This window comes from Suillus subaureus (assembly GCF_016647635.1).
Source record: "Suillus subaureus strain MN1 chromosome Unknown BJ212scaffold_4, whole genome shotgun sequence".
NCBI classification, from domain to species: Eukaryota; Fungi; Basidiomycota; class Agaricomycetes; order Boletales; family Suillaceae; genus Suillus; species Suillus subaureus.
The window spans coordinates 571,202-591,581 of NW_024538560.1; the positions used below are offsets into that span (position 1 = coordinate 571,202).

The 20,380-nt window shown below is 49.0% G+C and overlaps 6 protein-coding genes across 6 annotated transcripts; 2 read left to right on the top strand and 4 right to left on the bottom strand.

The window, feature by feature from the left end:
* Positions 1 to 29: 29 nt before the first annotated feature.
* Positions 30 to 1,645, bottom strand: BJ212DRAFT_1262268 (uncharacterized protein; the record flags this gene model as incomplete). The annotated part of the gene is made up of 7 exons (XM_041330252.1): positions 30 to 167; positions 216 to 448; positions 506 to 591; positions 680 to 1,004; positions 1,059 to 1,213; positions 1,266 to 1,382; positions 1,443 to 1,645. The coding sequence occupies 7 exons, from the start codon at positions 1,643 to 1,645 to the stop codon at positions 30 to 32; spliced, it is 1,257 nt and encodes a 418-aa protein (XP_041197598.1).
* A 104-nt stretch (positions 1,646 to 1,749) lies between these two features.
* BJ212DRAFT_1261864 (Rad17 cell cycle checkpoint protein-domain-containing protein) lies at positions 1,750 to 4,314 on the bottom strand (the record flags this gene model as incomplete). Its single annotated transcript, XM_041330220.1, has 8 exons — positions 1,750 to 2,250; positions 2,305 to 2,442; positions 2,504 to 2,646; positions 2,695 to 3,486; positions 3,575 to 3,695; positions 3,756 to 3,854; positions 3,911 to 3,963; positions 4,194 to 4,314. 8 exons carry the CDS (start codon positions 4,312 to 4,314, stop codon positions 1,750 to 1,752), a joined length of 1,968 nt encoding a protein of 655 aa, XP_041197599.1.
* Positions 4,315 to 6,604: 2,290 nt separating this feature from the next.
* Positions 6,605 to 13,411, top strand: BJ212DRAFT_1262585 (ATP-binding cassette transporter; the record flags this gene model as incomplete). Its single annotated transcript, XM_041330279.1, has 40 exons — positions 6,605 to 6,829; positions 6,886 to 7,744; positions 7,796 to 8,083; positions 8,131 to 8,315; positions 8,369 to 8,395; positions 8,447 to 8,540; positions 8,651 to 8,751; positions 8,810 to 8,816; positions 8,866 to 9,195; positions 9,249 to 9,388; positions 9,444 to 9,474; positions 9,525 to 9,580; positions 9,630 to 9,698; positions 9,755 to 9,785; positions 9,835 to 9,900; positions 9,951 to 10,497; positions 10,553 to 10,625; positions 10,677 to 10,689; positions 10,736 to 10,771; positions 10,825 to 10,863; positions 10,919 to 11,011; positions 11,068 to 11,211; positions 11,268 to 11,275; positions 11,321 to 11,357; positions 11,409 to 11,530; positions 11,580 to 11,610; positions 11,668 to 11,810; positions 11,864 to 11,875; positions 11,925 to 11,978; positions 12,013 to 12,144; positions 12,194 to 12,250; positions 12,301 to 12,457; positions 12,503 to 12,576; positions 12,629 to 12,771; positions 12,822 to 12,888; positions 12,941 to 12,951; positions 13,003 to 13,047; positions 13,100 to 13,166; positions 13,216 to 13,256; positions 13,309 to 13,411. The coding sequence occupies 40 exons, from the start codon at positions 6,605 to 6,607 to the stop codon at positions 13,409 to 13,411; spliced, it is 4,758 nt and encodes a 1,585-aa protein (XP_041197600.1).
* A 336-nt stretch (positions 13,412 to 13,747) lies between these two features.
* On the bottom strand, positions 13,748 to 14,154 carry BJ212DRAFT_1262620 (uncharacterized protein; the record flags this gene model as incomplete). Its single annotated transcript, XM_041330283.1, has 2 exons — positions 13,748 to 13,774; positions 13,825 to 14,154. 2 exons carry the CDS (start codon positions 14,152 to 14,154, stop codon positions 13,748 to 13,750), a joined length of 357 nt encoding a protein of 118 aa, XP_041197601.1.
* Positions 14,155 to 14,168: 14 nt separating this feature from the next.
* On the top strand, positions 14,169 to 16,096 carry BJ212DRAFT_1324953 (uncharacterized protein). The gene is made up of 7 exons (XM_041334550.1): positions 14,169 to 14,231; positions 14,290 to 14,883; positions 14,938 to 15,046; positions 15,111 to 15,299; positions 15,348 to 15,496; positions 15,547 to 15,683; positions 15,736 to 16,096. Exons 2-7 carry the CDS (start codon positions 14,532 to 14,534, stop codon positions 15,874 to 15,876), a joined length of 1,077 nt encoding a protein of 358 aa, XP_041197602.1. The 5' UTR covers positions 14,169 to 14,231; positions 14,290 to 14,531; the 3' UTR covers positions 15,877 to 16,096.
* Positions 16,097 to 16,629: 533 nt separating this feature from the next.
* On the bottom strand, positions 16,630 to 20,335 carry BJ212DRAFT_1476414 (uncharacterized protein; the record flags this gene model as incomplete). The annotated part of the gene is made up of 19 exons (XM_041339372.1): positions 16,630 to 16,994; positions 17,048 to 17,238; positions 17,294 to 17,595; positions 17,647 to 17,970; positions 18,023 to 18,128; positions 18,181 to 18,213; positions 18,268 to 18,375; positions 18,427 to 18,513; positions 18,565 to 18,756; positions 18,808 to 18,819; positions 18,879 to 18,952; positions 19,005 to 19,016; positions 19,074 to 19,118; positions 19,172 to 19,263; positions 19,315 to 19,482; positions 19,550 to 19,805; positions 19,855 to 19,929; positions 19,989 to 20,021; positions 20,075 to 20,335. The coding sequence occupies 19 exons, from the start codon at positions 20,333 to 20,335 to the stop codon at positions 16,630 to 16,632; spliced, it is 2,736 nt and encodes a 911-aa protein (XP_041197603.1).
* Between the last annotated feature and the right edge of the window lie 45 nt (positions 20,336 to 20,380).

The window sequence follows — 20,380 nt, forward strand, 5'->3', positions numbered from 1 at the left end:
CTAACAGAAACATAGCATACATACCGCCTTTAACCCACCTTCTTCATTTTCTCAACCCTCCGTAATGCCTCCTGCGCTTCAACAACGCCCTCCCTAATGCCCGCCTTGCTACATTGCGCGGCGCTCTTCTCGAACAGCTTTTTTGCACCATCCAAGTCGGATGTCATCTGCAAGGATCACGAATGGGCATTCTTGATGACTCAATAAGAACTTACTTCTCTTAAGCTTCCCAGATTGAAGAGCATCACGCCGAGCGCCTGCTCACAAACTTCCCTTCCATCATCAGCGGGCTGCCCCCATCCGAACCATTGTAAGCTTCTTGGCTGCGCTTGTACTCGCTCAATATTTCCCAATGCTTGACGCGCCCACGCCTCAGCTTGCCCACGCACTTCTGGTGTGGAAGGACGACGCATTACCAATTCAGAAAGATTATTCATGAGTTGAGCGGCTTGTTGGTGGTCTGTGCATGAACGAATGTGGAACCAGCCGCAGTGTTATTGCTCACCTCGACATCGGTCTTCAGTGGATACGTTATTTGCTTTGGGTAGCAAGAGTAAGGAGATAGCCTGAAGGTACAGTGGCATCGCGTACCTGTCAGTAGAAGCGTTAGCTTTGAATGAAAGGCCGATTTAAACATGAGAAGGATATCCACATCCCTAACTGGATGAGCGCTACTCACTCAATTCTACCTTTCTTCGCATAAAGGGCACCAAGGGCTTCCAGTGGGGCGCCAAGATCTGTCTTTGACATCCATGACGGAAGTTCGAGATCTTCGAGTGCGCCAGACCCTGAATTTTCTTGCGCTTTTGTGTTCATATGTGAGTTGGGGTTCATCATCCCAAGTCCAGATAGCCTCATAACCTCCTCTACAGCCCATATAAGCCATTTCTCCTCCTCATCCACGTCCCGCTCACTTGCCAATTGGCCCAATTTATACGCAAGAGCTACGCGTCGAAGGCGTTCCTCGTTGCTCAAGGTGTAGCTTGACCATCCAGACGCTCCTCCTACTACAGCACTCGACGTCTTCTCGGCATCTGGTAAGGGAGAATGTTGTTCACTCGGACCAGCACCTAGCTCCCAAACAATCTGCAGGGCCTCTCGGGAGCGACGGTCTGAAGCGACTTCGGAAAGGAGAGAGGCTACACCTGATAGCTTTAGATACGGATCTGGCGCGAATGTCTGATAAGGAAGAGATAGTGCTGTTTGGAATGCGCTAAAACCAAGAGTCAGAACTCCGTGAACACAAGGAATGCAGCAATACAGACCGGGTGATGTATCTCTCGCTCAGAGACAAATCTCCTTGGTTCCTCGCTTTTATTCCTGCGCGGAGGTCTCCGCGAACCTGCTCTGGCCAGAGGGTAAAGGATGTGTAGAATTCGTATCTTTAGAGAGCAACTTGAAGATTATCACAGTTAAACGAAAAGGTCGAGGACAGGACTCACAACCCAAGACCAGTCGCTCCGATCCCAAGCGCTAGTAACGCTGCGAAAAGTTTGGAAACGCGTACCCCATCGATTGTACTTTGTGGAGGTGCAGTTGAAGAGAAACCTCTACATACCGCTGGACGGGTAACAACTTGGCACCACGCTGGTCGAGAGTTGAGACGTCGAACTAGTCTACGTTGACTATTCCTAATTGCAGACATTGTGGTTGTATTTTTGAAGTCAAGTCAAGTCAAGTCGCAACAGTGAGTACTAGTAATAGAATGCGTTTGGTAATAATTGTGAAGGCAGATCATTATGCTCAAATCTAAGCCTCCATTTCTGCCTCCTCTATATCATCGCTCTCCAACCACCAGCCCTTTCCCTCCTTTTCATCTCTTAAAGCTCCCAAAACCCTGATATCACCCTGGTCATCAACGTCATCTGTCTCCCCATATTCATCTTCTCCGAGGACATCCCCGCCAACACCTCCCGCACCCCACGGAAGGTACGAGAAAAGTCTGTGTGCTCGCGGCACTTGCAGTTGAGCAATGCCAGTACGATCAACAGCACGCAACCAGCCACATAGCTCAACTGCAACGTCAGCATGCGTCCATCTTCCTGGTGCATGCTCCTCGCTTGCCCCTCCATGTCCCAACCAGGTCGTGACATCGCCTACGCCTTCCAATGCATCCTGCTCCTTCTTACGCACATCAAACCATGAAGGCTTGCACACCTTCTGTCCTTTTCGTGGAACCGGTGTCGGGAGTGCATGAAGCGTGGACAATACAAGTGTTGGAAAGGCGTGTGGGGTGGTGGACGGGAGGTGCTGTGTTGGAGAGAAATTACAAGGGAGAGAGATATAAGTGATGGTTGTACTCACACCACCGACACAGTCAACCCAACTAAGCCCCTCACAGACCCCGTCACATTGATCGACATCCGTACAGAACATGGTATAATTTTGGTGGATGTACAATCCTAGGAGCGACGAGTCAATGGGTGAATCTGATGCAATCGTCTGCCAGACTGATTAAGAGTACCTCAGCAAATATTAGCATCACACTCCATGGAAGTCGTACCTCTAAGCAAACTCGGCTCGCCTTTCGATCATGTTCCGAAAGAAAGTCTGGCAGAGGTGACGGGTCTACGAACGTTTCGTCTAGCTCACGCTCCTTTGCAGCATCTCTGGCGGAGAGATGTGTAGCAGGAGGGTCTCCCTTGCCTGCATCTCGTCATGCTCGACCAAACTGACAACAAGGCGAGCACTCACGTTTGTTATATAATATCTTTCCCATCAGATGAAATAGCACTAGACTCTGCTCTCTTCGCGTAACAGCCTCCAGGACAGCTCGTGCACCCCCACTTCCAGCCGTATTCCGTCGGGTCTTTCCGCTCCCACCACCCTTGGTCAACGTTACTACACATGCAAATTCCAGTGCCATCACCGCGCTCCTGATATCCCCATTTGACGATTCTACGATCATATCAACAACATCTTTGGCCGGTGGCTTTCCAGAAGTAGACGCAAAATGGATAGTGAGCATCGCCTGCAGGGCCTTGGTCATCAACGTCGGCGCAATAGGGTTGAAGGCGATGCGCGTGACATAAGGGCTGGTGGAAAGATCAGCTCCGAGAAGACTTCTTATGTCTATAGTCTCTTTCTTAGACCAGCGCGCACCGCCTGCACCGTCCCACGCATCATCATTATAAGCATTCTCGCCGCGGAGACCCGAGTCGGATATGATGATCACAACAGGAGGCCCGGACTCAGAAGAGCCGCAGAGCGACTGCAAGGCATCGTGAAATCGCGCTTGCGTAGGAAGGTGCAGAATATTAGGCAGATCCTCCAGAAGGATCAGGTGGCGGTTAGAAAGCTGGCTCGAGGAAGTGGAGGGGAGGGATGGAGTTGACGGCTCTGATAGGGACTTTAACTGAGTGTGAGATTGCGACTGCGTTGACGCGATTGCAGAACTCGCTGCGAAAATATTATAACACGAGGAAGCCCTCGTGAGGAATGCCTGAAATTTGTCGAACAATGCTTCCGTGTCCATCCAAGAGTCATCTGGAAGGGAGAAGTCAACGATCTCATACAAACAACGCATCGCGATGGTCCTGACCGCCGAGATCCTTGGAATCGTCGATAAAAGTACTCGGGCCGCGTTCGCTCATGCTGTTGCGCCACTCGACGATTTCGAAACCCATCTCTCGGGCTAACACGCGTAGCGTAGTCGTCTTTGCGGTACCAGCAGGCCCGGTGAGGACCAGAATCCGCTGTTAAGAGATGCGCGGGACATGACTGGGTCATGAACAAATCAACAGAACAGGACATACGCGATATTTTCGAAGCTTGCCAGTCGGGCCTCCTTCAAAGGCCTCCGAGAGCCATCGCCGCACGTCTTCGACTTTGCGCTTGTGCACCGCCAAATCGGCCTACCAACCATCGCAGACGTTCAGCCATGTACGACCAGAGATAAACCGAGGCAGACCTCGACCGTTGGCTCATACTTGTCCACCCAGAGCCTACCATCGCCCTGATGGACTGGAGACAAAACCAGCTTTGCCTTTCCCTTCACATCCTTCCTTTGGGTCTGGGGCTGCAGAAGCGAGGGTCGTTGCGACGACACCGGCGGCTGAGGCACAGACCCTATGAGATCAAAAACGGGCGGCTTTGCAAACTGACATGACAGTGAGTGGAAGGACGATTTAGCTTGTTTTTGACGCGCGGCATAAGACCAAGCAAAGACGCGTCCCTAAATTATTACGACAAACTTACGGTTCTCGGTTTCTTGTTCGGAGGCTCAGAGGACGCGTCGAGCTTCACGGTCTTGAGTCTCGTTTTCTTTCCGGACGCCTTGGAAGCGGAGCCAGAAGACGAGCGGACAGCATGCATTTTCAAAGGAAGGGCCTGTATGCCAGTGGTGGCAGGCCAAGAGGCTTCAAGATTCAATAGGTACAAACAACCATCACTGGCACGCCAAACACTCAAGCGTCGTGAATAATAAGCACGGACGTCGGACACACACTGGTCGAGTCTGTCGAAAATCCACTTTCATTCGTGATCATACACCATCATTCGAGTACATGCAACGCAAAAGCCTGACGACTGATTCGCATCTAATGCTCCAAGCGAGGGTCCCTCGTCCACTTCTGTATTTTGGTGAGTTCGCCCGACTGAACCACGAGCTTGATCCGCATGCGCACAGCAATTGTCAGGGAAAGCACGACGCAGAGATGCGGCTGCGCGAGCTCACTGTCGACTGATCGTTTTCGAGCTGCGCGGTGAAGAAAGTGTCCGGGTCGTCCGAGGACCCAGGGATTTGGAATCTGCATCCGCCATCACGACGTCCGAGTCAGGAGATAGGTTCGAACTGGAGCTCGAATGCCGACGAGATACGCACCCGATTGTGTTCGCCGCCCAATTGATGACGAATTTCCAAACGTACCGTTCGTCGCCCATGGTTATGTTCTCCTTCGCATCCTGGAAACGAGGCGAAATCAAACTTGGAACATTCGATTTTCTCAGAGACTCAACTTACATCCCATCCCATGAAGAGATGAGTGCCGCTGTTTATGACGTACCTAGAATAGTTGGGGTCTTCGCCCTGAATGGAAAGCTGCCACTATCGACATTGCTCGTCAGCACCAGCGTGGGATGCCGCATGTCGAGTCAAATACCTTCTGATTGTTGCCGCCATGGTCCAGGGCCCTGATGACTTCGTCACTCGCATCCATCAACATGCGTTTGTTGTACTGGAGATTCGCAAAAGTCGCCTATTGCTATTCAAGACAAGCTGTCGGTGAGATAGAAGGGAATGAGGGTGAGTTGGCTAGAAAACTGTGATCATGACCTTGTTTATATGTGCGTCCTGTGACTGCACAGTGCCCAGCATTCTGCTGTGCTGAGCAACACGCATGCCCCTGAATTATGCAAGTAATTGTGATCAACCACTATGACCAAAGTCATTACTCCATCCTGGCGCTTCCATTACAAAAGATGGGATCCGATTTCGCTTGCGAGGAATGATGATCATTAAGCATCCTGCTATCCCCGCACACACCCCTGAATCATGACAGGGCCATGATGCCATTGTGACCAAAGCTGACAAAAGTAGACACTCCACTCTAGTGGCACTTCCATTGCAAAGAAGTTGGGAGCCATGCCTTGATATCACTTGCGAGGAATGTTTCTTGATGTGGCGCAAGGTGGTGACCAGTTCCTTCAAGTTGCTACTCATCCGAAAATCCTCGGTTCCAAGAAGTTACATCACTTCAAGGTATGAGTGCTTTTCCTTCAAGCCTATGCAAGTCTTGAAGGCAAGACATCGACGGACAGCCGTAAGAGGGAGATGCATTGGATGGCGTAGGCGACGTTGCAACCTGGTTGCGACATGAAGGGGCAAGCGGGCAACGGGAAGATGGACGCATCCAGACGATCAATACCGTGCCCGCACCCGCACTGACTGGCAGTAGCTGGGAAAGGAGGTATTAGAGCTTTCAGCATGCTATACGTTCTTGCTTAGTGGTGTAATGACTTACAGCATCAGATGTATCAGAGCCTGTCAAATCGACTTTGCTTGATCCTTAATTTCGACCTTTTCTTCAGGCTAAGGGGGTCGTTGATGGTCTGTCTAGGCCAACACAGCATGTCGATGCAGATTAGACATACGTATCTTCAACTGTGAGAGGATGACCAGCACAGACATGGATAATGCAAGCACATACGTCGACAGTGATGGGAGTCGCGCTCTTCAAAAAGGGTCGATGGGTTATCCTTGACATGATAAAACCACATGCTGCTGCAGTATTTGTGAAAGGGCCCTCGTAGTCAGTGGATTCAGAACGGTGAAGTTAAACGGTGTGCTTCTCCCTCGCCTAGATGACCCAAAATTAAACTATTAATTCACCGGATCAGTGAGCCGTATGTACTGCTGCGGATGACCAAAAGTCTTACCATGAGTCATACTATTGCATCCCACACTAGTCCTCCGACTGAATCGGCTCCGACGAGTATCAAAAGTGACCATATGGAATCTTCTCATGAAGTCAGCGCTAGTCAACTTTCTTATCTTGTGGTGGTCGCGTGCGCGTGCTAGTTGACCCGTATCTCATCCTGTCCGAATTTTACATCTCCCTTCCATACCACTAGCTGGGAGTTGGAAGTGGTACAGGCGTGGAATATCATGCCTTCATACCAGTTACTTCTAGCAGAAGCACTCTTCGGGGCGACAGTGATCAGTGGCTTCGCACTTTTTCTCGCGCGGTCTCGACAGCGGAAGATACGCTTGTCGACTACCCAAGCCGCTAGTTTGGCCAGCGATTTGAACCAGGATGATCCTTTTAATGTGACCAAACCGGAAGATTTTATCAGTGGAGAACCAATTGACGAAGATGCCTTCTGGCTCAAAGTAAGCATCATAATAGTTATACGCCGTCTGTGATGAAGGGTCTCATCTTAGTTTAGATGCGCAACAGGAAATCACTGCTAGTTTTGCTTTCAGCCGTGATCCTTGTGCTTGAGGGCGTTTCCCTGGGCTGGTCGGCCTACTCAGATGGTCAAAATACGCTTGCAGAACATATATTTCGGACTACGTTTGGACTATACGTTGGCGTTCTAGTCATTCGTTCTGTTACCCCGGATCGTCATTCTGAGTCGGTGATACATATCACTGCCTTGACCTTCTTCTCCTCGGTCCTTCACTTCGTCGCATCAATCCTTCCTTCGTCTGACTCTATCTCGGCACACAATCCACAAGCTTTTCCTCCCTTACTCGCTTTCTGGTATAGCAAGACCGCATTGTATACGTTGACTTTTGCGATAATTGCGACAACACCCCGTGGACCACCGTTGCACTTTTCTCCCTCATTCATCTACTCTAAAAAAACTATCGATGACACGACCAATAAATCGTACGAGAACGTCTGTGGCCTTCCGAACGCCTCTGTGATCGATGTTCTGTTTTTCCGTTATGTGACCCGTGTCATTCAGCTTGGAACTTCCGTTTCGGTTGAAATCGGCGACTTGCCAATCATTCCGGTTAATATGCGAGCGACTTATCAGTTCTTTAGGGTGCGCACGAATCTTCGTGCAAATCCTCTCAAGCCAGGATGGGACCTCGCTTGGCGCCTCATCAGTATCAATAAGCTTGCATTTACTGCAGAAATAATCTTGGCCGTCGCAGCTGCTCCTATGTGGTTTGGGTCCCCGTTCTTCGTTCGCAAGCTCATCGCATACCTAGAAGACGATCCTGGCCGCCTCAATAAAGGATGGGGATGGGTATATACTTTTGGACAATTTGCATGCCTTGTTATTGTCGCGCAGCGTAAGTTTTTTCTAGTGCAACACCATCTAATTCGACATTAACATGCTGTAGTCAACTCTCAAATGTGGTACTTTGCAACTTCCGTTATCCAAATTCGCTTGCGGGCGCAGGTCAATACCATGCTTTTCGCAAAAACTCTCGTTCGGAAGGATGTCGTGTCTTCTGGTACCTCCCCGTCCGACGAGGGAAATGATAAAAAATCGAAAACTGCGGATGGAGAAAACAAAGAGAAGGACGAAGAAGAGAACGAATTTTCGAGCAAAGCCCAGGTCATGACTTTGATGACCACCGATGTTGATCGGATCGCAGAGTTTTCTTACCATCTTTTTGCCATTACGGGTCAGATTCTTTGATCACGCCGTCATTCTGGTCCTGATTTCTTTCAGATTCTCCGATCGAGATTGTTGTAGGGACGACGTTGCTCTATAGCATGCTTGGTGTTTCGTGCTTCATTGGTCTTGCGGTCATCTGTCTCTTCTTGCCATTAAATCACCTGGCAGGTAAAGTAGTGATCACTACACAGGACAATTTGATGAAAGCCAGGGACGAACGGGTCTCACTCATGAACGAGGTGATTACCTTGTGAAACACTTATTGACCTGACTTCAATTACACCTCTGACAGATACTGGGTGGCATCCGCATGCTGAAGGTAATATCCTTTGCATGTCATTTTTTGAATACCTCCCTCATCGATTTGTAGTTCATGGCATGGGAGCGCAGCTTCGAAAAGCGCGTGATGAAAATTCGTGAGAGAGAACTGAAATACCAAAAGTTGAACTACAAGATTGAGGCACGTAATTTTCCTTTTCGTGACATATGATTCCTAATGTGTCCACCATTTAGGTCGTGTTCTCTGCTATCTGGTATGTTTTCATGCAGGTTTCCCCTACCTCGTCTGACGGAGGGTTTAGGGAGGCGTCTCCTCTCATTGTCACCCTAGTTTGTTTCTGGCACTTCGCGGTCTGGCGCCAGCAGACATTGACCCCCTCTATCGCCTTCACATCTGTAAGCCTTTCCTTATCAGTTCACTTTATGTTCACAAGTTGAATGCATATATGTCTAGATGTTGGGTAGGCACTTATAGTCTGCACGGTACTTGAGCTGAACAATCTGGCGTAGTTTTCAACGAAATGCGTTTTGCGATGAACGCACTCCCAGAAACTTTCATTAACCTGCTTCAGGTCCATGTTTCCCTCAAGCGGATTGGGAAGTACCTCCAACTAACTGAGGTGGAACCTATACCTTCGCTCTCGGCTGCGCCAGCCATTAATACCATTGCTGTTCAATCTGCTAACATCACATGGCCTCGTGATCGTTCTGCGGACTCATCGGCAGCTTCCACACCCCGGCATAAATTCATGCTCGTCGATCTTGCTCTGAAATTTCCTGAAGGACAACTTTCACTTGTTTGTGGCAAGCTGGGCAGTGGAAAGACCCTGTTATTATTAGGTACGTCTTATGGAGCGAATCCTGGAATACTACTTAATGTCACGGCAATGCAGCTTTACTCGGCGAGGCGGATGTCCTCACCGGCCAGGTCATTTGTCCGCGCTCACCACCAGACGCGCTTGCTTCCTTTGCGGATCAGAAGGTCACACAGGAAGAGTGGATAGTGCCTGGCGTTTGCGCCTACGTACCACAGGTGAGCGGCAGTGGTGGTGGGTTATGTCATGAATTGAAGAAGTTGACACTTCAAGGCTGCCTGGTTGCGAAATGCTTCTATTCAAGGTGAGCCATGAAGTTTGAACCATTTCAAGTATGCTTATCGCAATCTCTAGACAACATCCTGTTCGGTCTACCGCTTGACGAAGAGCGATATCATAAGACATTAGAGGTCGACCGCACTTCATGGACAATAATAACTTGACTGACTGCATCTTAAGGTCTGCGCGCTCATAAGCGATCTCAAGATCCTTGAAGACGGAGACCAGTCCGAAATTGGCGAGCGTGGCGTATGTTTCGTTTTGTCACTTAGCATCATACATATTGATCAAGGTTGCACTGGCAGGTGAACTTGTCAGGTGGACAAAAAGCTCGAGGTCAGTGAACTGAAATTCGACTTGTCACACACATTGAATTTCTTATAAGTTTCCTTGGCTCGGGCTGTTTACTCCCGGGCATCCATACTGTTGCTCGACGACGTTCTGTCTGCTGGTGCGTCCATTCTAAGCGTCGCGCTTCTAAATGCCAACCTTTGAGTGTAGTTGACGCTCACACGGCTCATCACATCTACTCCAAGTGCATTAAAGGAGAGCTGATGCATGGGCGAACGGTGATCCTTGTGTCACACCATGTCCAACTTTGCTTGACCGGTGCTTCATATGTTGTCGCTCTTGATAACGGCCATCTTCTATTCGCTGGTGAACGCGAGGCCTTTGAAGCATCTCCTGTGAAGGGGACATTAGTGCAGACCATAGGTGGCACTGACAAGGAGCGGGATACGGCAAGCACTTCGAAGAGTCCGTCAGTGTCTGCAGGCCATTCTCCTGTTGCCACCCTCGTGCAAGATGACGTGGAGCCTGACCCGATATCCGAGACGAGCTCCACCGTGGTCAATGAGCCGCAAGCAAATGTGGGGCGGAAAGCACCTAGGAAAGTTGTGGAGGACGAGAAACGCGCTGTAGGGCGCGTGAGTCGTGATGTCTGGGAGCTTTATGTGAAGTCATTTGGCGCCTACGGTTACTGGGCATGGTTCTTGTCCGTTCTCGCGTTGGGTGCTCTCTGTCCTGTTGCAGAGAACTGGTGGCTCAAGTATGTTCATAATGTCAGCAGTTTACTGTCGCATGATTAACATTGGTATCCGTAGGATATGGTCGGGATCGAGTACAGAAGAGGCTGAGGCCAAAGGACCGGTGTATTACATTGTGGTTTATGCTGCAGTAAGCACGGCTCTACACTATTATCCTTCATCATGACTCATGTCCTTGCAGATCACTCTCACAGGTTTGAATCAGTTGACTTGTACCACACGGTGCTAATCATTTTTCAGGTGTCTTGTTTTCGACCTATAGATTCTTCGTACTATGTATGCAAACTACATCTATTCTCCTGAACTCTACTGAACTATTTCCCACTCAGATAACGGTTCCATCCATGCGTCGACCGTTTTATACCAACGTGGGTCGAAATCGAGACGTTGCTTTTGACCACTTACTTATATCACCCGTGATAGAACTTCTGGAAACTGTGTTGTTTGCGCAAATCCGGTTCCACGATACTGTGTCGCGGGGGAGACTCCTGAATCGATTCGGGAAAGACTTTGAAGGTCCGTTTTTTGAGACAGCGCTCTCTTCGCTTACACAATAACACATAACATTATAGGCATTGACAGTCGACTCGCGGATCATTTTGGTCGAAGTCTCATCTTTGCATTGTCTTTCGTAGTTACGGTTGTGTCTGTTACTTTGGCAAGCGGTGTTCCATCCCTCATTGCTATCATTCTTCTGGGCTTCCTTTACTATGATGGTCTGCAACTTTTTTCTCGATCCATTACATTAGCGCTAATCGTCGAACCTATTTAGTTGCAAAGGTATTTTTTTGTCATGTTCTTATACAGAGATGCTCAAGTGTCTAGAATTACGGACAAGCTGCTAGAGATATGCGGCGCCTGGGTAAGTATTCTTCATATTCACTAGCGGTCCATTGACTTTGGTAACCTTAAGACTCCGTGGCACGGTCTCCCCTTTATTCGATCTTTGGTGAAACCATTGCTGGAGCGCCTATTCTTCGAGCTTTCGGTGCTTCATCAAAGTTTTTGCGAGACATGCTTCGCTGTGTCGATACGGTGAGTTAAACTGAACTCGCTTTCACTTAATCTGATCGATGTTTACTAGAACATAAACCCGTACTATTGGCAATGGGCTGGTACGTCGAGCGGTCGTTTGCTTTTCGAGAGTAGTTGACATTGGGTGATATCTTTAGTCAATCGCTGGCTCTCCACCCGGTTCGACCTGTTGTCCGCTGCGACCGTTGGTATGATAGGTCTTATTGCCGTTTCCACCCCGACCATCTCAGCTGCGCTCGCTGGATTCGCTCTTTCATTTGCTGGAGGCATGACGTGGACAGTATGTGCATAATTATCATAGAATACGGAACAATATACTAACATTGCCTGCAGTTGTTAGTCCTGGTAGGTAAAACTGGTGTCTGTCTAGATTTTTTACTAATCTTGAACTCAGGTGCGACGGTTCGTCGGCCTTGAACAATCTATGGCTAGTACCCTAGCATACTGTGTGACATGCGGCGTTATTGATGGACATATAACAGGTCGCCCTGGAGCGTGTCAAGGAGTATTCGGAGCTTAAGCGCGAGCCTCCTGAATTCATCGAGCCACGTCCGCCAGCTTCTTGGCCAGACAGAGGTATTATCAGGTGCGAAAACTTGGTCGTCCGTTATGCGGTAAGCCGGTTTCAGTGGGAACCTCGTCAGCTCATAATCTTTCCCATAGCCTGAGTTGCCCGATGTTCTTCACAACTTGAACTTTGAGGTCCACCCTGGAGAGAAGGTACTAGATATTAGAGGACTCCTTCGTCAGTAACTGAATTTTGGTCTTAGGTCGGCATCCTAGGCCGCACAGGTTCCGGAAAGAGCACCCTTGCACTCTCGTTCTTCCGCTTCGTGGAGGCAACAGAGGGTTCCATCATCATCGATGATCAAGACATCTCCAAAATGGGACTTTCGGACCTTCGTAGCAAGCTCACCATCATTCCTCGTGCGTGTCCTGCTAAGTGGTGATTATCCTACTTACACCGAACAGAGGACCCTACCATCCTTAGCGGCACTTTGCGATCCACGCTGGATGTATTCGATGAGTACGAAGATGCGGAAATTGTCGGTTACATTTACATTGCCTGACTACAAAGGTATACTGACTGTTCATTAGTTCGAGGCTCTTCGACGCGTGCATTTGATTCCGTCTGACACTGCCGATGATGTTGTCGAAATTGAAGGTGTTGAGGTCAATGTTAATGTTTTCCGAAACCTAGAGTCACCAGTATCGGAAGGAGGGGAGAACTTTTCTACGGGGTTAGTGCTCTGTCAACGCCACTAAATAACCTTGCTGACGAATTTTCTAGCGAGAAGCAGCTTTTATGCATGGCTCGGGCGATCTTGAAGCGGTCAAAAGTTTTGGTCATGGACGAGGTACGTTTTCCTGTCCTTGACTGGCGCTTCATTTCTGAAGGCTACGTTGCAGGCAACAGCAAGGTAATGTCGTTCGTATGATGCAAGTCGTGATTTCAAGTAACACAATTTTAGCGTTGACTACGCGACCGACGAGCTCATTGGAAAGACGATCAGAGAGTTCGTTTTGCGATATCGATAAGCCTCACGAGAAATTGACCATACCCAACAGAGAATTTGCAAACAGCACCATTCTTACCATCGCGCACCGACTGCGCACTGTCATCGATTATGATAGGGTAAATAAATCCAGTTTATGTGGTTTGTGTATTGCTCATGGACTATCAGGTGATGCTCCTCGACCAAGGCAAAATCGTCGAGTTTGACCCGTAAGTCATCGCGAAATATAATATGGTGCAGAAAGTTAACTAAAACCTCCAGTCCTGCTGTCCTGCTTTCTGACCCCTCGTCTCAATTCTACGGGTTGTGCCAGGCAACGGGTGAGAATGAATTTGCGATGTTGAAGAATCTAGCTGGGGTATGATTACAAAAGTGAACCAATGGACAGTATCCATACCGTGCGACACTAGAGAATGACATCTTGGTCGATACACGTTAGAATGCACTTGCTTTATGTTTTGCATCCAGAGAAATGACGGCAGGAAGGCACCGACGGTGACGTGACGATCTTAGTACTGATGTTATCTACAGTGGACGATATCTCGAATCATCTCAAATGTCGAATGCTATGTCGTTCTGATGAATCTGGATATGTTAACTCATTCGCAGTGATATCTGATTGTGTCGCGTGGGATGAGACAAAGGGCAAGTAACATGTGACAGTATTCCCCAACAGTATATACCGTCAAATTCCGCTAAATTAATAGGGAGCGGCGGCAGCTTGGCACTGAAAACACAATCAGTCACCGAACTACATTTAATTAGATGGATGCGTACAGCTTTCAACTGGTCAAGGTACCATGAGCAACTTTGCAGGTCTGCCTTGTCCAAGCACTTGGTAAACTCCTTAGCTTGAACTTCACAAGCAGCGCCAGTTGTCTGGTATGCTTGTTGTTGTTGTACAGGCGCTACTGACTCCGCGGGTGCTGCAGATGAGCTGGAGCCAAACAGCATAGACGAGATACCGTGACCAATGGTAGATCCAACAGCGACGGAACCGGCAGTTGCGGCCATCTGGGCCATCAACCCAGGACCGCTAGATGTCTGAGCGGGAACAGGTGGTGCGGGAGCGTGTGCTGGGTTACCGTGGGCTGCAGCAGGAGGCATCGCGGCCGTATGAGCACCGCGGGACTGCTGAGGAGCTGCAGGCTTAGCAGCTGGGCGAGAGGAACGTGAAGAACGCTGTGAAGAGAGAAAAAATTAAGCTCACGGAAAAAGACAATTAGTTGAGATGTCTTACAGGCATGATGATTCTGATGGCAGTTCAGAGCAAAGGTGCGTCGGGTAGAACTGGATGGAATTTTTAACCGGCGAAGCGAACCTTTTATATTCGTCTTCCCCGGCTTGAGCACACGCGTCCCCGGCTCCCGGGTTTGTTCGCACGCATAGATTCCGGCGACATCCTTTTTGAGACATTGACGTCGAAATTTAAAGTCTTTGCTTCAGCTCACTGTATTGCACGACAAGTTCCAGCTACAGGGGCGATGGTGATGGCGACGGTGAAGGTGGCGCGTGTCTCCATCGGGACTCAACTGAAGAAGAGCTGCTTGCTCTCTCCACAACGCTCGTTCTCGGCCTTAAAATCTGCTACCCGAACGGCTCCTCTCCCTTCAACGTCCAAGGCTTCTACCACGAGCGGGCAAGCGTCTACTACAACCTCGTCCGGTGTCTCGAGAAAATCTGCGACAAAGAATGAGAAGAAAGCGAAAAAGGCTCCCCCTGCTCCAGACAGCACGGAGGCACATCTCAAACAAATAGAAGGCATGATGAACATGGCAAACACGTCGAACCTGTTTCCAACCATGGATATGTGGGGTACTAAGTTAGTGACTCTCGGTGTGTATATTCCCTGTAGAAGTATCACCCAAGCTCAGTTTATTATTCGTTCAGACATAGAAGTACCACGCGACGCTTCACTGCGCATGCTTTTCACAAACCCAGGCGCGTTTTGGCATGCAAAACAGCACAATTTCTCCAATTGGTTGAAGAACACGTTCAGGTTCGCGTCAAATGGGTTTATGCATTTTTTCTGCCCCTCTAAGTCTCCTTTACACCTTATGCAGCATGTATACTATCGCCAAGGCTCGAGCTTTTACTGGAGTAGATTGTGATTTTCGATTTAGTCACTTATTCCTACCGCGCACATGGCGTCAACTGGGCAACGTAACTTCACATTCTGCTTCATCCTGGCTAGCACCAATGCGACGTACTGCAATGGATAACTATCTGGCCATTGGCCGTGCTATGGCTGAGTGCGTATTTTTTTTTCCTGACCCCCATTATATTAATTATATCAATAGCAAGGATGAAGCCACCCTGAAGGCACTGACAACAGCCGACTATGCCACTAAGGTGAACAAGATTGTTCGCACTCGTAAACCTGGCCAGGTTTGGCAATGGAGGGTTCTAAGCGACGTCTCAGACAAAGCCCTATTCCAAGAGAAGAGCTGTAAGTATCGACGTTACGCTCTCCGAATTTTTGGATTCACGATAATCTAGTATTCCGTCCACCTGCAATATCACCGGGAGCTACCATCGTATCTATCCGTTCCGGTGAGGTTTATATTGCGAAGGAACCCCCAAAGCGCGGCAACCGGCTGGTGATACATGCACTAGTCAAGTTTGAGACCACCCAGGTGAGTGTCCTTCCAGCATGCGTAAATCGTATACAAACTAACGCTGCTCCAGGAATTCGAGGTGTTCACCAAGCAGGGCCAGCCTGTAGAAGCTAAATCTGCGAAGCCCCATCATGTCGTGGAATATCTCGTGTTTGAGAAAGTGGGCTGGTATGACAATACGTGGCAGGTGCGGGACCAGATCTACAAGTAAACTGGTGCTGGATGGCGAATATAATGGGAGTTTGTGATTAGATCTCTGTTAAGTCTCATTTTGCAGAATTGTGGGGGGCAAGCGGTTGCCTGCCGTCGTGCGGTGGGCTAAGAAAAGTGCGAATTCAATACAGTAGTCGTTTTCAGTCAGGCGAAAATAATTGTACCATAGACCCCAAATGTTTTTAGTCGTGGATCAAGAGATGGTGGATCAGGGGTCTCAAGGGCGAGAGTAGTGGTTCACACCAACCTGCCCTTGCCACAGCTTAGTCAGCACGTAGACTAGGTTCCACCGCATGTTCCGAGCCTAGCTTCATCATCACAGCTTGTAAGCTGTCTGCCTTGCTCTGTGCTTAGGCCGCTGGCCCCTGCTCTAACAGTACTGTACACCAGGGTGCTTGTTAGTCGCACGAGCGGCACTCGATACTCAGCACTCGGTCCGGTTTGATGCAATGCAATGACAATCAACTTTCAACAACTTGGCACCCCTCTCTCAAGTTCGCAACCTTTGCGGACAGTCGCGATGTGGACTTCCCAGGAACGCTGGTACGATCTGCTGCTTCAAATTCTCCGTCAAAGCTATGCGCAACTATACATCGATCTCGTTATTGCCCAATGCAATATTCCCGCAAGCCAACGAAAAGTGACTGGGGATGGCTCTCGCCACTCATACACGCCTTATAAACGAACACTTTTCATTACACCACGATCATCCATTGTCCAGGCGACTTGTTACAACTGTTACTGTTACATTTCAGAACACTACTAGGGACTTCTCTATATCCCATCCCATATTCTGCAGTCCGGGTTTGATGACATGCGTTATCATAGCATCAGGACCACACGCTAGGATGAGTCCATGCTCAGAGTGCCGAGGCATGTGTTCGGACAGTAACACATCATTAATCCGCCCAACGCTATACGACCACTCCTCAGAAGCGATGCTAAGCGTGTAGTGCAGCTTGAAACGCTCCCTGCCATGCAATGCGAAGAGTTCGTCAAGTTCTTCTCTACAGAGGATATCATGCTCTGTTTTGTTTGCACTGATCACCCACACCCGGGTCTCGCTTTCCGCGTTTTGGAGGATACTGCGAAGCACCTGGAGGATCGGCGTTATCCCTGCACGTTTTGTTTAATATCGCATATTGACAATGTTGCATTCGAAGTCGTACCGCTTCCACCACAAATCATGCCGACTTCCTTGATGATCCTCCTTATCCCCTTCCACAATGCAGTATTTGGCCTATCCCAAATGAAGGACCCTAACGGCCCTTTGAGTTCTACGCTATCTCCGATACGTAATTGATGGAAGCCAGTGGTCATCTTCCCTCCAGTGGGGATTGACTTGGAAGGAAGATACAATCTAATGAAGAAGTCAGTCAAGCTGCGAAGAGCATGTCCTGATGGAGAATATGCACTTGATGAGAAGGTCGATGAAGCCTACTGTTCCTTGTTGCGATACCGGAGTATATGCTCTCTGTACCATTTCCCCGGTATCCTGCCGGCGTAAGCGGACGAAAACATGTTGTCCGACTGGCAGACCGAGCGGCTGGTCTTCTTTTGGCAAGCCAAAACGATACAGGTAAGAATCGTGGTTGATCTGCTTGATGGCACATAATTTGACGTCCTTCCACCGGCTACGCTCTAGAAAGGCATCATCTGACTGCGTTGTAATGGGCCTTTCTTTAGTCAAACTGGTCATGAGGGTGCCAATATGGTGCTGTGGAAGAGTCATAAACCGACGTTCCGCGGGCAAGCCGTGAGGACTCACCTCAGCCAACTTACGTTTGCCTTCGGCAGAATGTATGGCGAAGAAGTCTTCAGACGCGTCTTCGCCAGCCACAAGCAATATAGAGTCACCGCCTCCCGGATGGTCCTTCAGAAATGGAGTTCCATCGTAAACCTCGCCATTGACGACAAACCATGGTTGCTGTCGATCTTGCGCCTTAAACTCTTCCAGGGTGATTTTCCGATTTATGCCAGGCTTGGTCAAGCAGATCTCTTCCGATTGATGCTTTGGAACACGTGGCGCGAGATCCCGTCCCTTTTCGCCGAAGACAGGTTTTGTAATATCCTCGCCGGCCACTTTTATGCGCTGATTTGCCACCATCAGCATTCTTTCTCTGGGACCAAAAATTAAGCATCACCTCCATCCATCCTCCATGCGCCGTCCCTGCGAGCGTTGGATGCTCAAATTGCAAGACAATTTTCCCGTCATCGCTGACGGTTCTATGAATGGCAACGCGAAACCACCTGCCAGCGGCTTGTAGCAGGGCCCAGAATATCGCATTTTATTAAGACGTACCAGTTGTTCATCATGCCAAGTGCATGCCAGTACCTGTTGACAGTTGATGTTAATGGACCCACACGGTACGATCTGATCCTGCCTTACATATCTCTTTGTTGGAACGCGAGGCCTTCATCCATAGCTCTAACCATCAACGCATCACAGCTCGCTAGAACGTCATGAGAGACATCAAAAGACCAAAAGCACCAACAGCTACACAGGTTCTGAACATTTTTCATTGTAGCGATAATGCTTGCTGCTCACAAGGAAGTATCGCGCTCTGTCGCATCAAGTGTTCCATAAAATGAGTCTTGGTGACGCACTTCTCTGAATCGGTCCTCGGGATACTCACTTTTCGACACGGTATTAATGAGGTGTCGATTCTGAAGTATGTGGACGTACATATTTCCCAATGTCCATGTCTCCCCATGGTCAAGCGAAACCTCGACACGGGTCACCCTGCGGCCTCCACCTGCATACGCATATCCTCGGATAAGATATGATGCGATTGTGCCATTCTCATCTGGTGTCTTATCGATGTAGAGCTTCTCGTTATGATCCGGTTTCGCGATGACGCTATTGACGTTGAGCTCGCTGGTTACTCTTGTTCAACATGTGGTACGTAAGAGAACAAAATAAACCAACGTGATGATATATCTGGGATATCCCCGGTCTGGTGAGTGCACTTGCCAAGGGACGTCAGTACTGAGACTAACCTTGGGTCATACCACCAATGCTTCTCAGCGCGGGCTTGGTCAGGCATAACCTGCGTTGGCAGCATTTTGTTGTCCTATGCAACGTTAGTGCGATTCATTCTCGAGGGTAAAGTGATCCACGCATACCCAGAAGTGCAGCTGTGTGAATAAAGTCATCAGTCAATGCTGATTTGAGTCATACAAGAACTGGCATACGTGGTGCTGGCTTTCACAATCACTTATTTCAATGCGTCTCAGCCACTAGGGGGGTATTTAATAGATTACGGGCTCCTTGTCATTGGACAGCACCTTACCTTAACGGACCGTCCACCAATCTGACCTGGCACAATGACGCGCACGGGAAAACCATGGTCTGGTTCCAACGGTAAACCGTTCATTGCCCAAGCTGATGTAGGAGGTCAGGAGGAATTATAACACTGTAAGTGGTTCGAATTACAAATGAGCATGCCCTTGTCCTTATTGGAAGCCCATGACAGTCGCTGTGATGTTCCATAGGGCCCGTTCGGAAGGTTGTCTCCGCCTTCAAAGATAACGTATTTGGCTTGTCTACGAATTGGTCTTACGTGATCTAACACATCGGCCAGATACACGCCCGTCCAAAGGGCTGTTGATACTTGATATTGATATTGATATTGGTGAGGACTTCCGATCAGCACGAGCCGAAACCTCACCTCCCGCTGCTCCCCAACTGAAGCCAAGTGTCTTGTGGACGACATTCTGTTCTTTCCGCCTGTTGCCAGCGCATACTAGAGTTACAGGAAGGGTAACAACGGGGAAGTTTTCTTGAAGCTCTTGCAGAGTAAATGTAACCTCTCGTTCCACCAGACCATGTACACGGATCGTCCAGTTAGCAGACATCTTGTGGTTGACCTGTGGCACTGCACCGTGATTCCGCACGAAATGTAAGTGAGCTGGAGTCAAGAACCCCTGCAAGGACACTCAGTCCCGTGCATGTCATCAGAAACAAGATACCTACACACGCAAATAGAACACCGAGTCGCGCTTCGGAGTTAAACGGATGTTTCCCCGTCAACCGTACGAGTTCTGGATTCTGAATGCAGAAGATTTCGTCAAAAATCACGCAGATTATCATTGATTTCCCGTCCTTACACGATTGACCCAGTTATCTGGCGTCTCCAGATCCTGGTGAATGCAAATGTCAAATTAACGTTGTGTGCTGAAATCTCAAGCACAACCTGCTCAGCTACTTCCGTCGGGGTAGCATTGATTGGCAGCTGTGGAAGGTACTTGGGAAGTTGGGGACCATTCCTTTTGGGCTCATCCAGAGATGGGGGAAGGAACGGTATAGGTAGACTATCCTGAAGTTTCTGGGAAGTGGGACCTGGGGAGCCTGCTAAGGACGTGAAAGCAGTAGACGGAGTGGTAGCAACGTGATTGAATGCGCTAGGTGAGTTGTTGGAGGATGAACTTGAGGTGGCACCTGGATATTGGGTCATCATTATCACCTCAATGATGCTAGCCAACTCCCAAGTGTAGGAGGG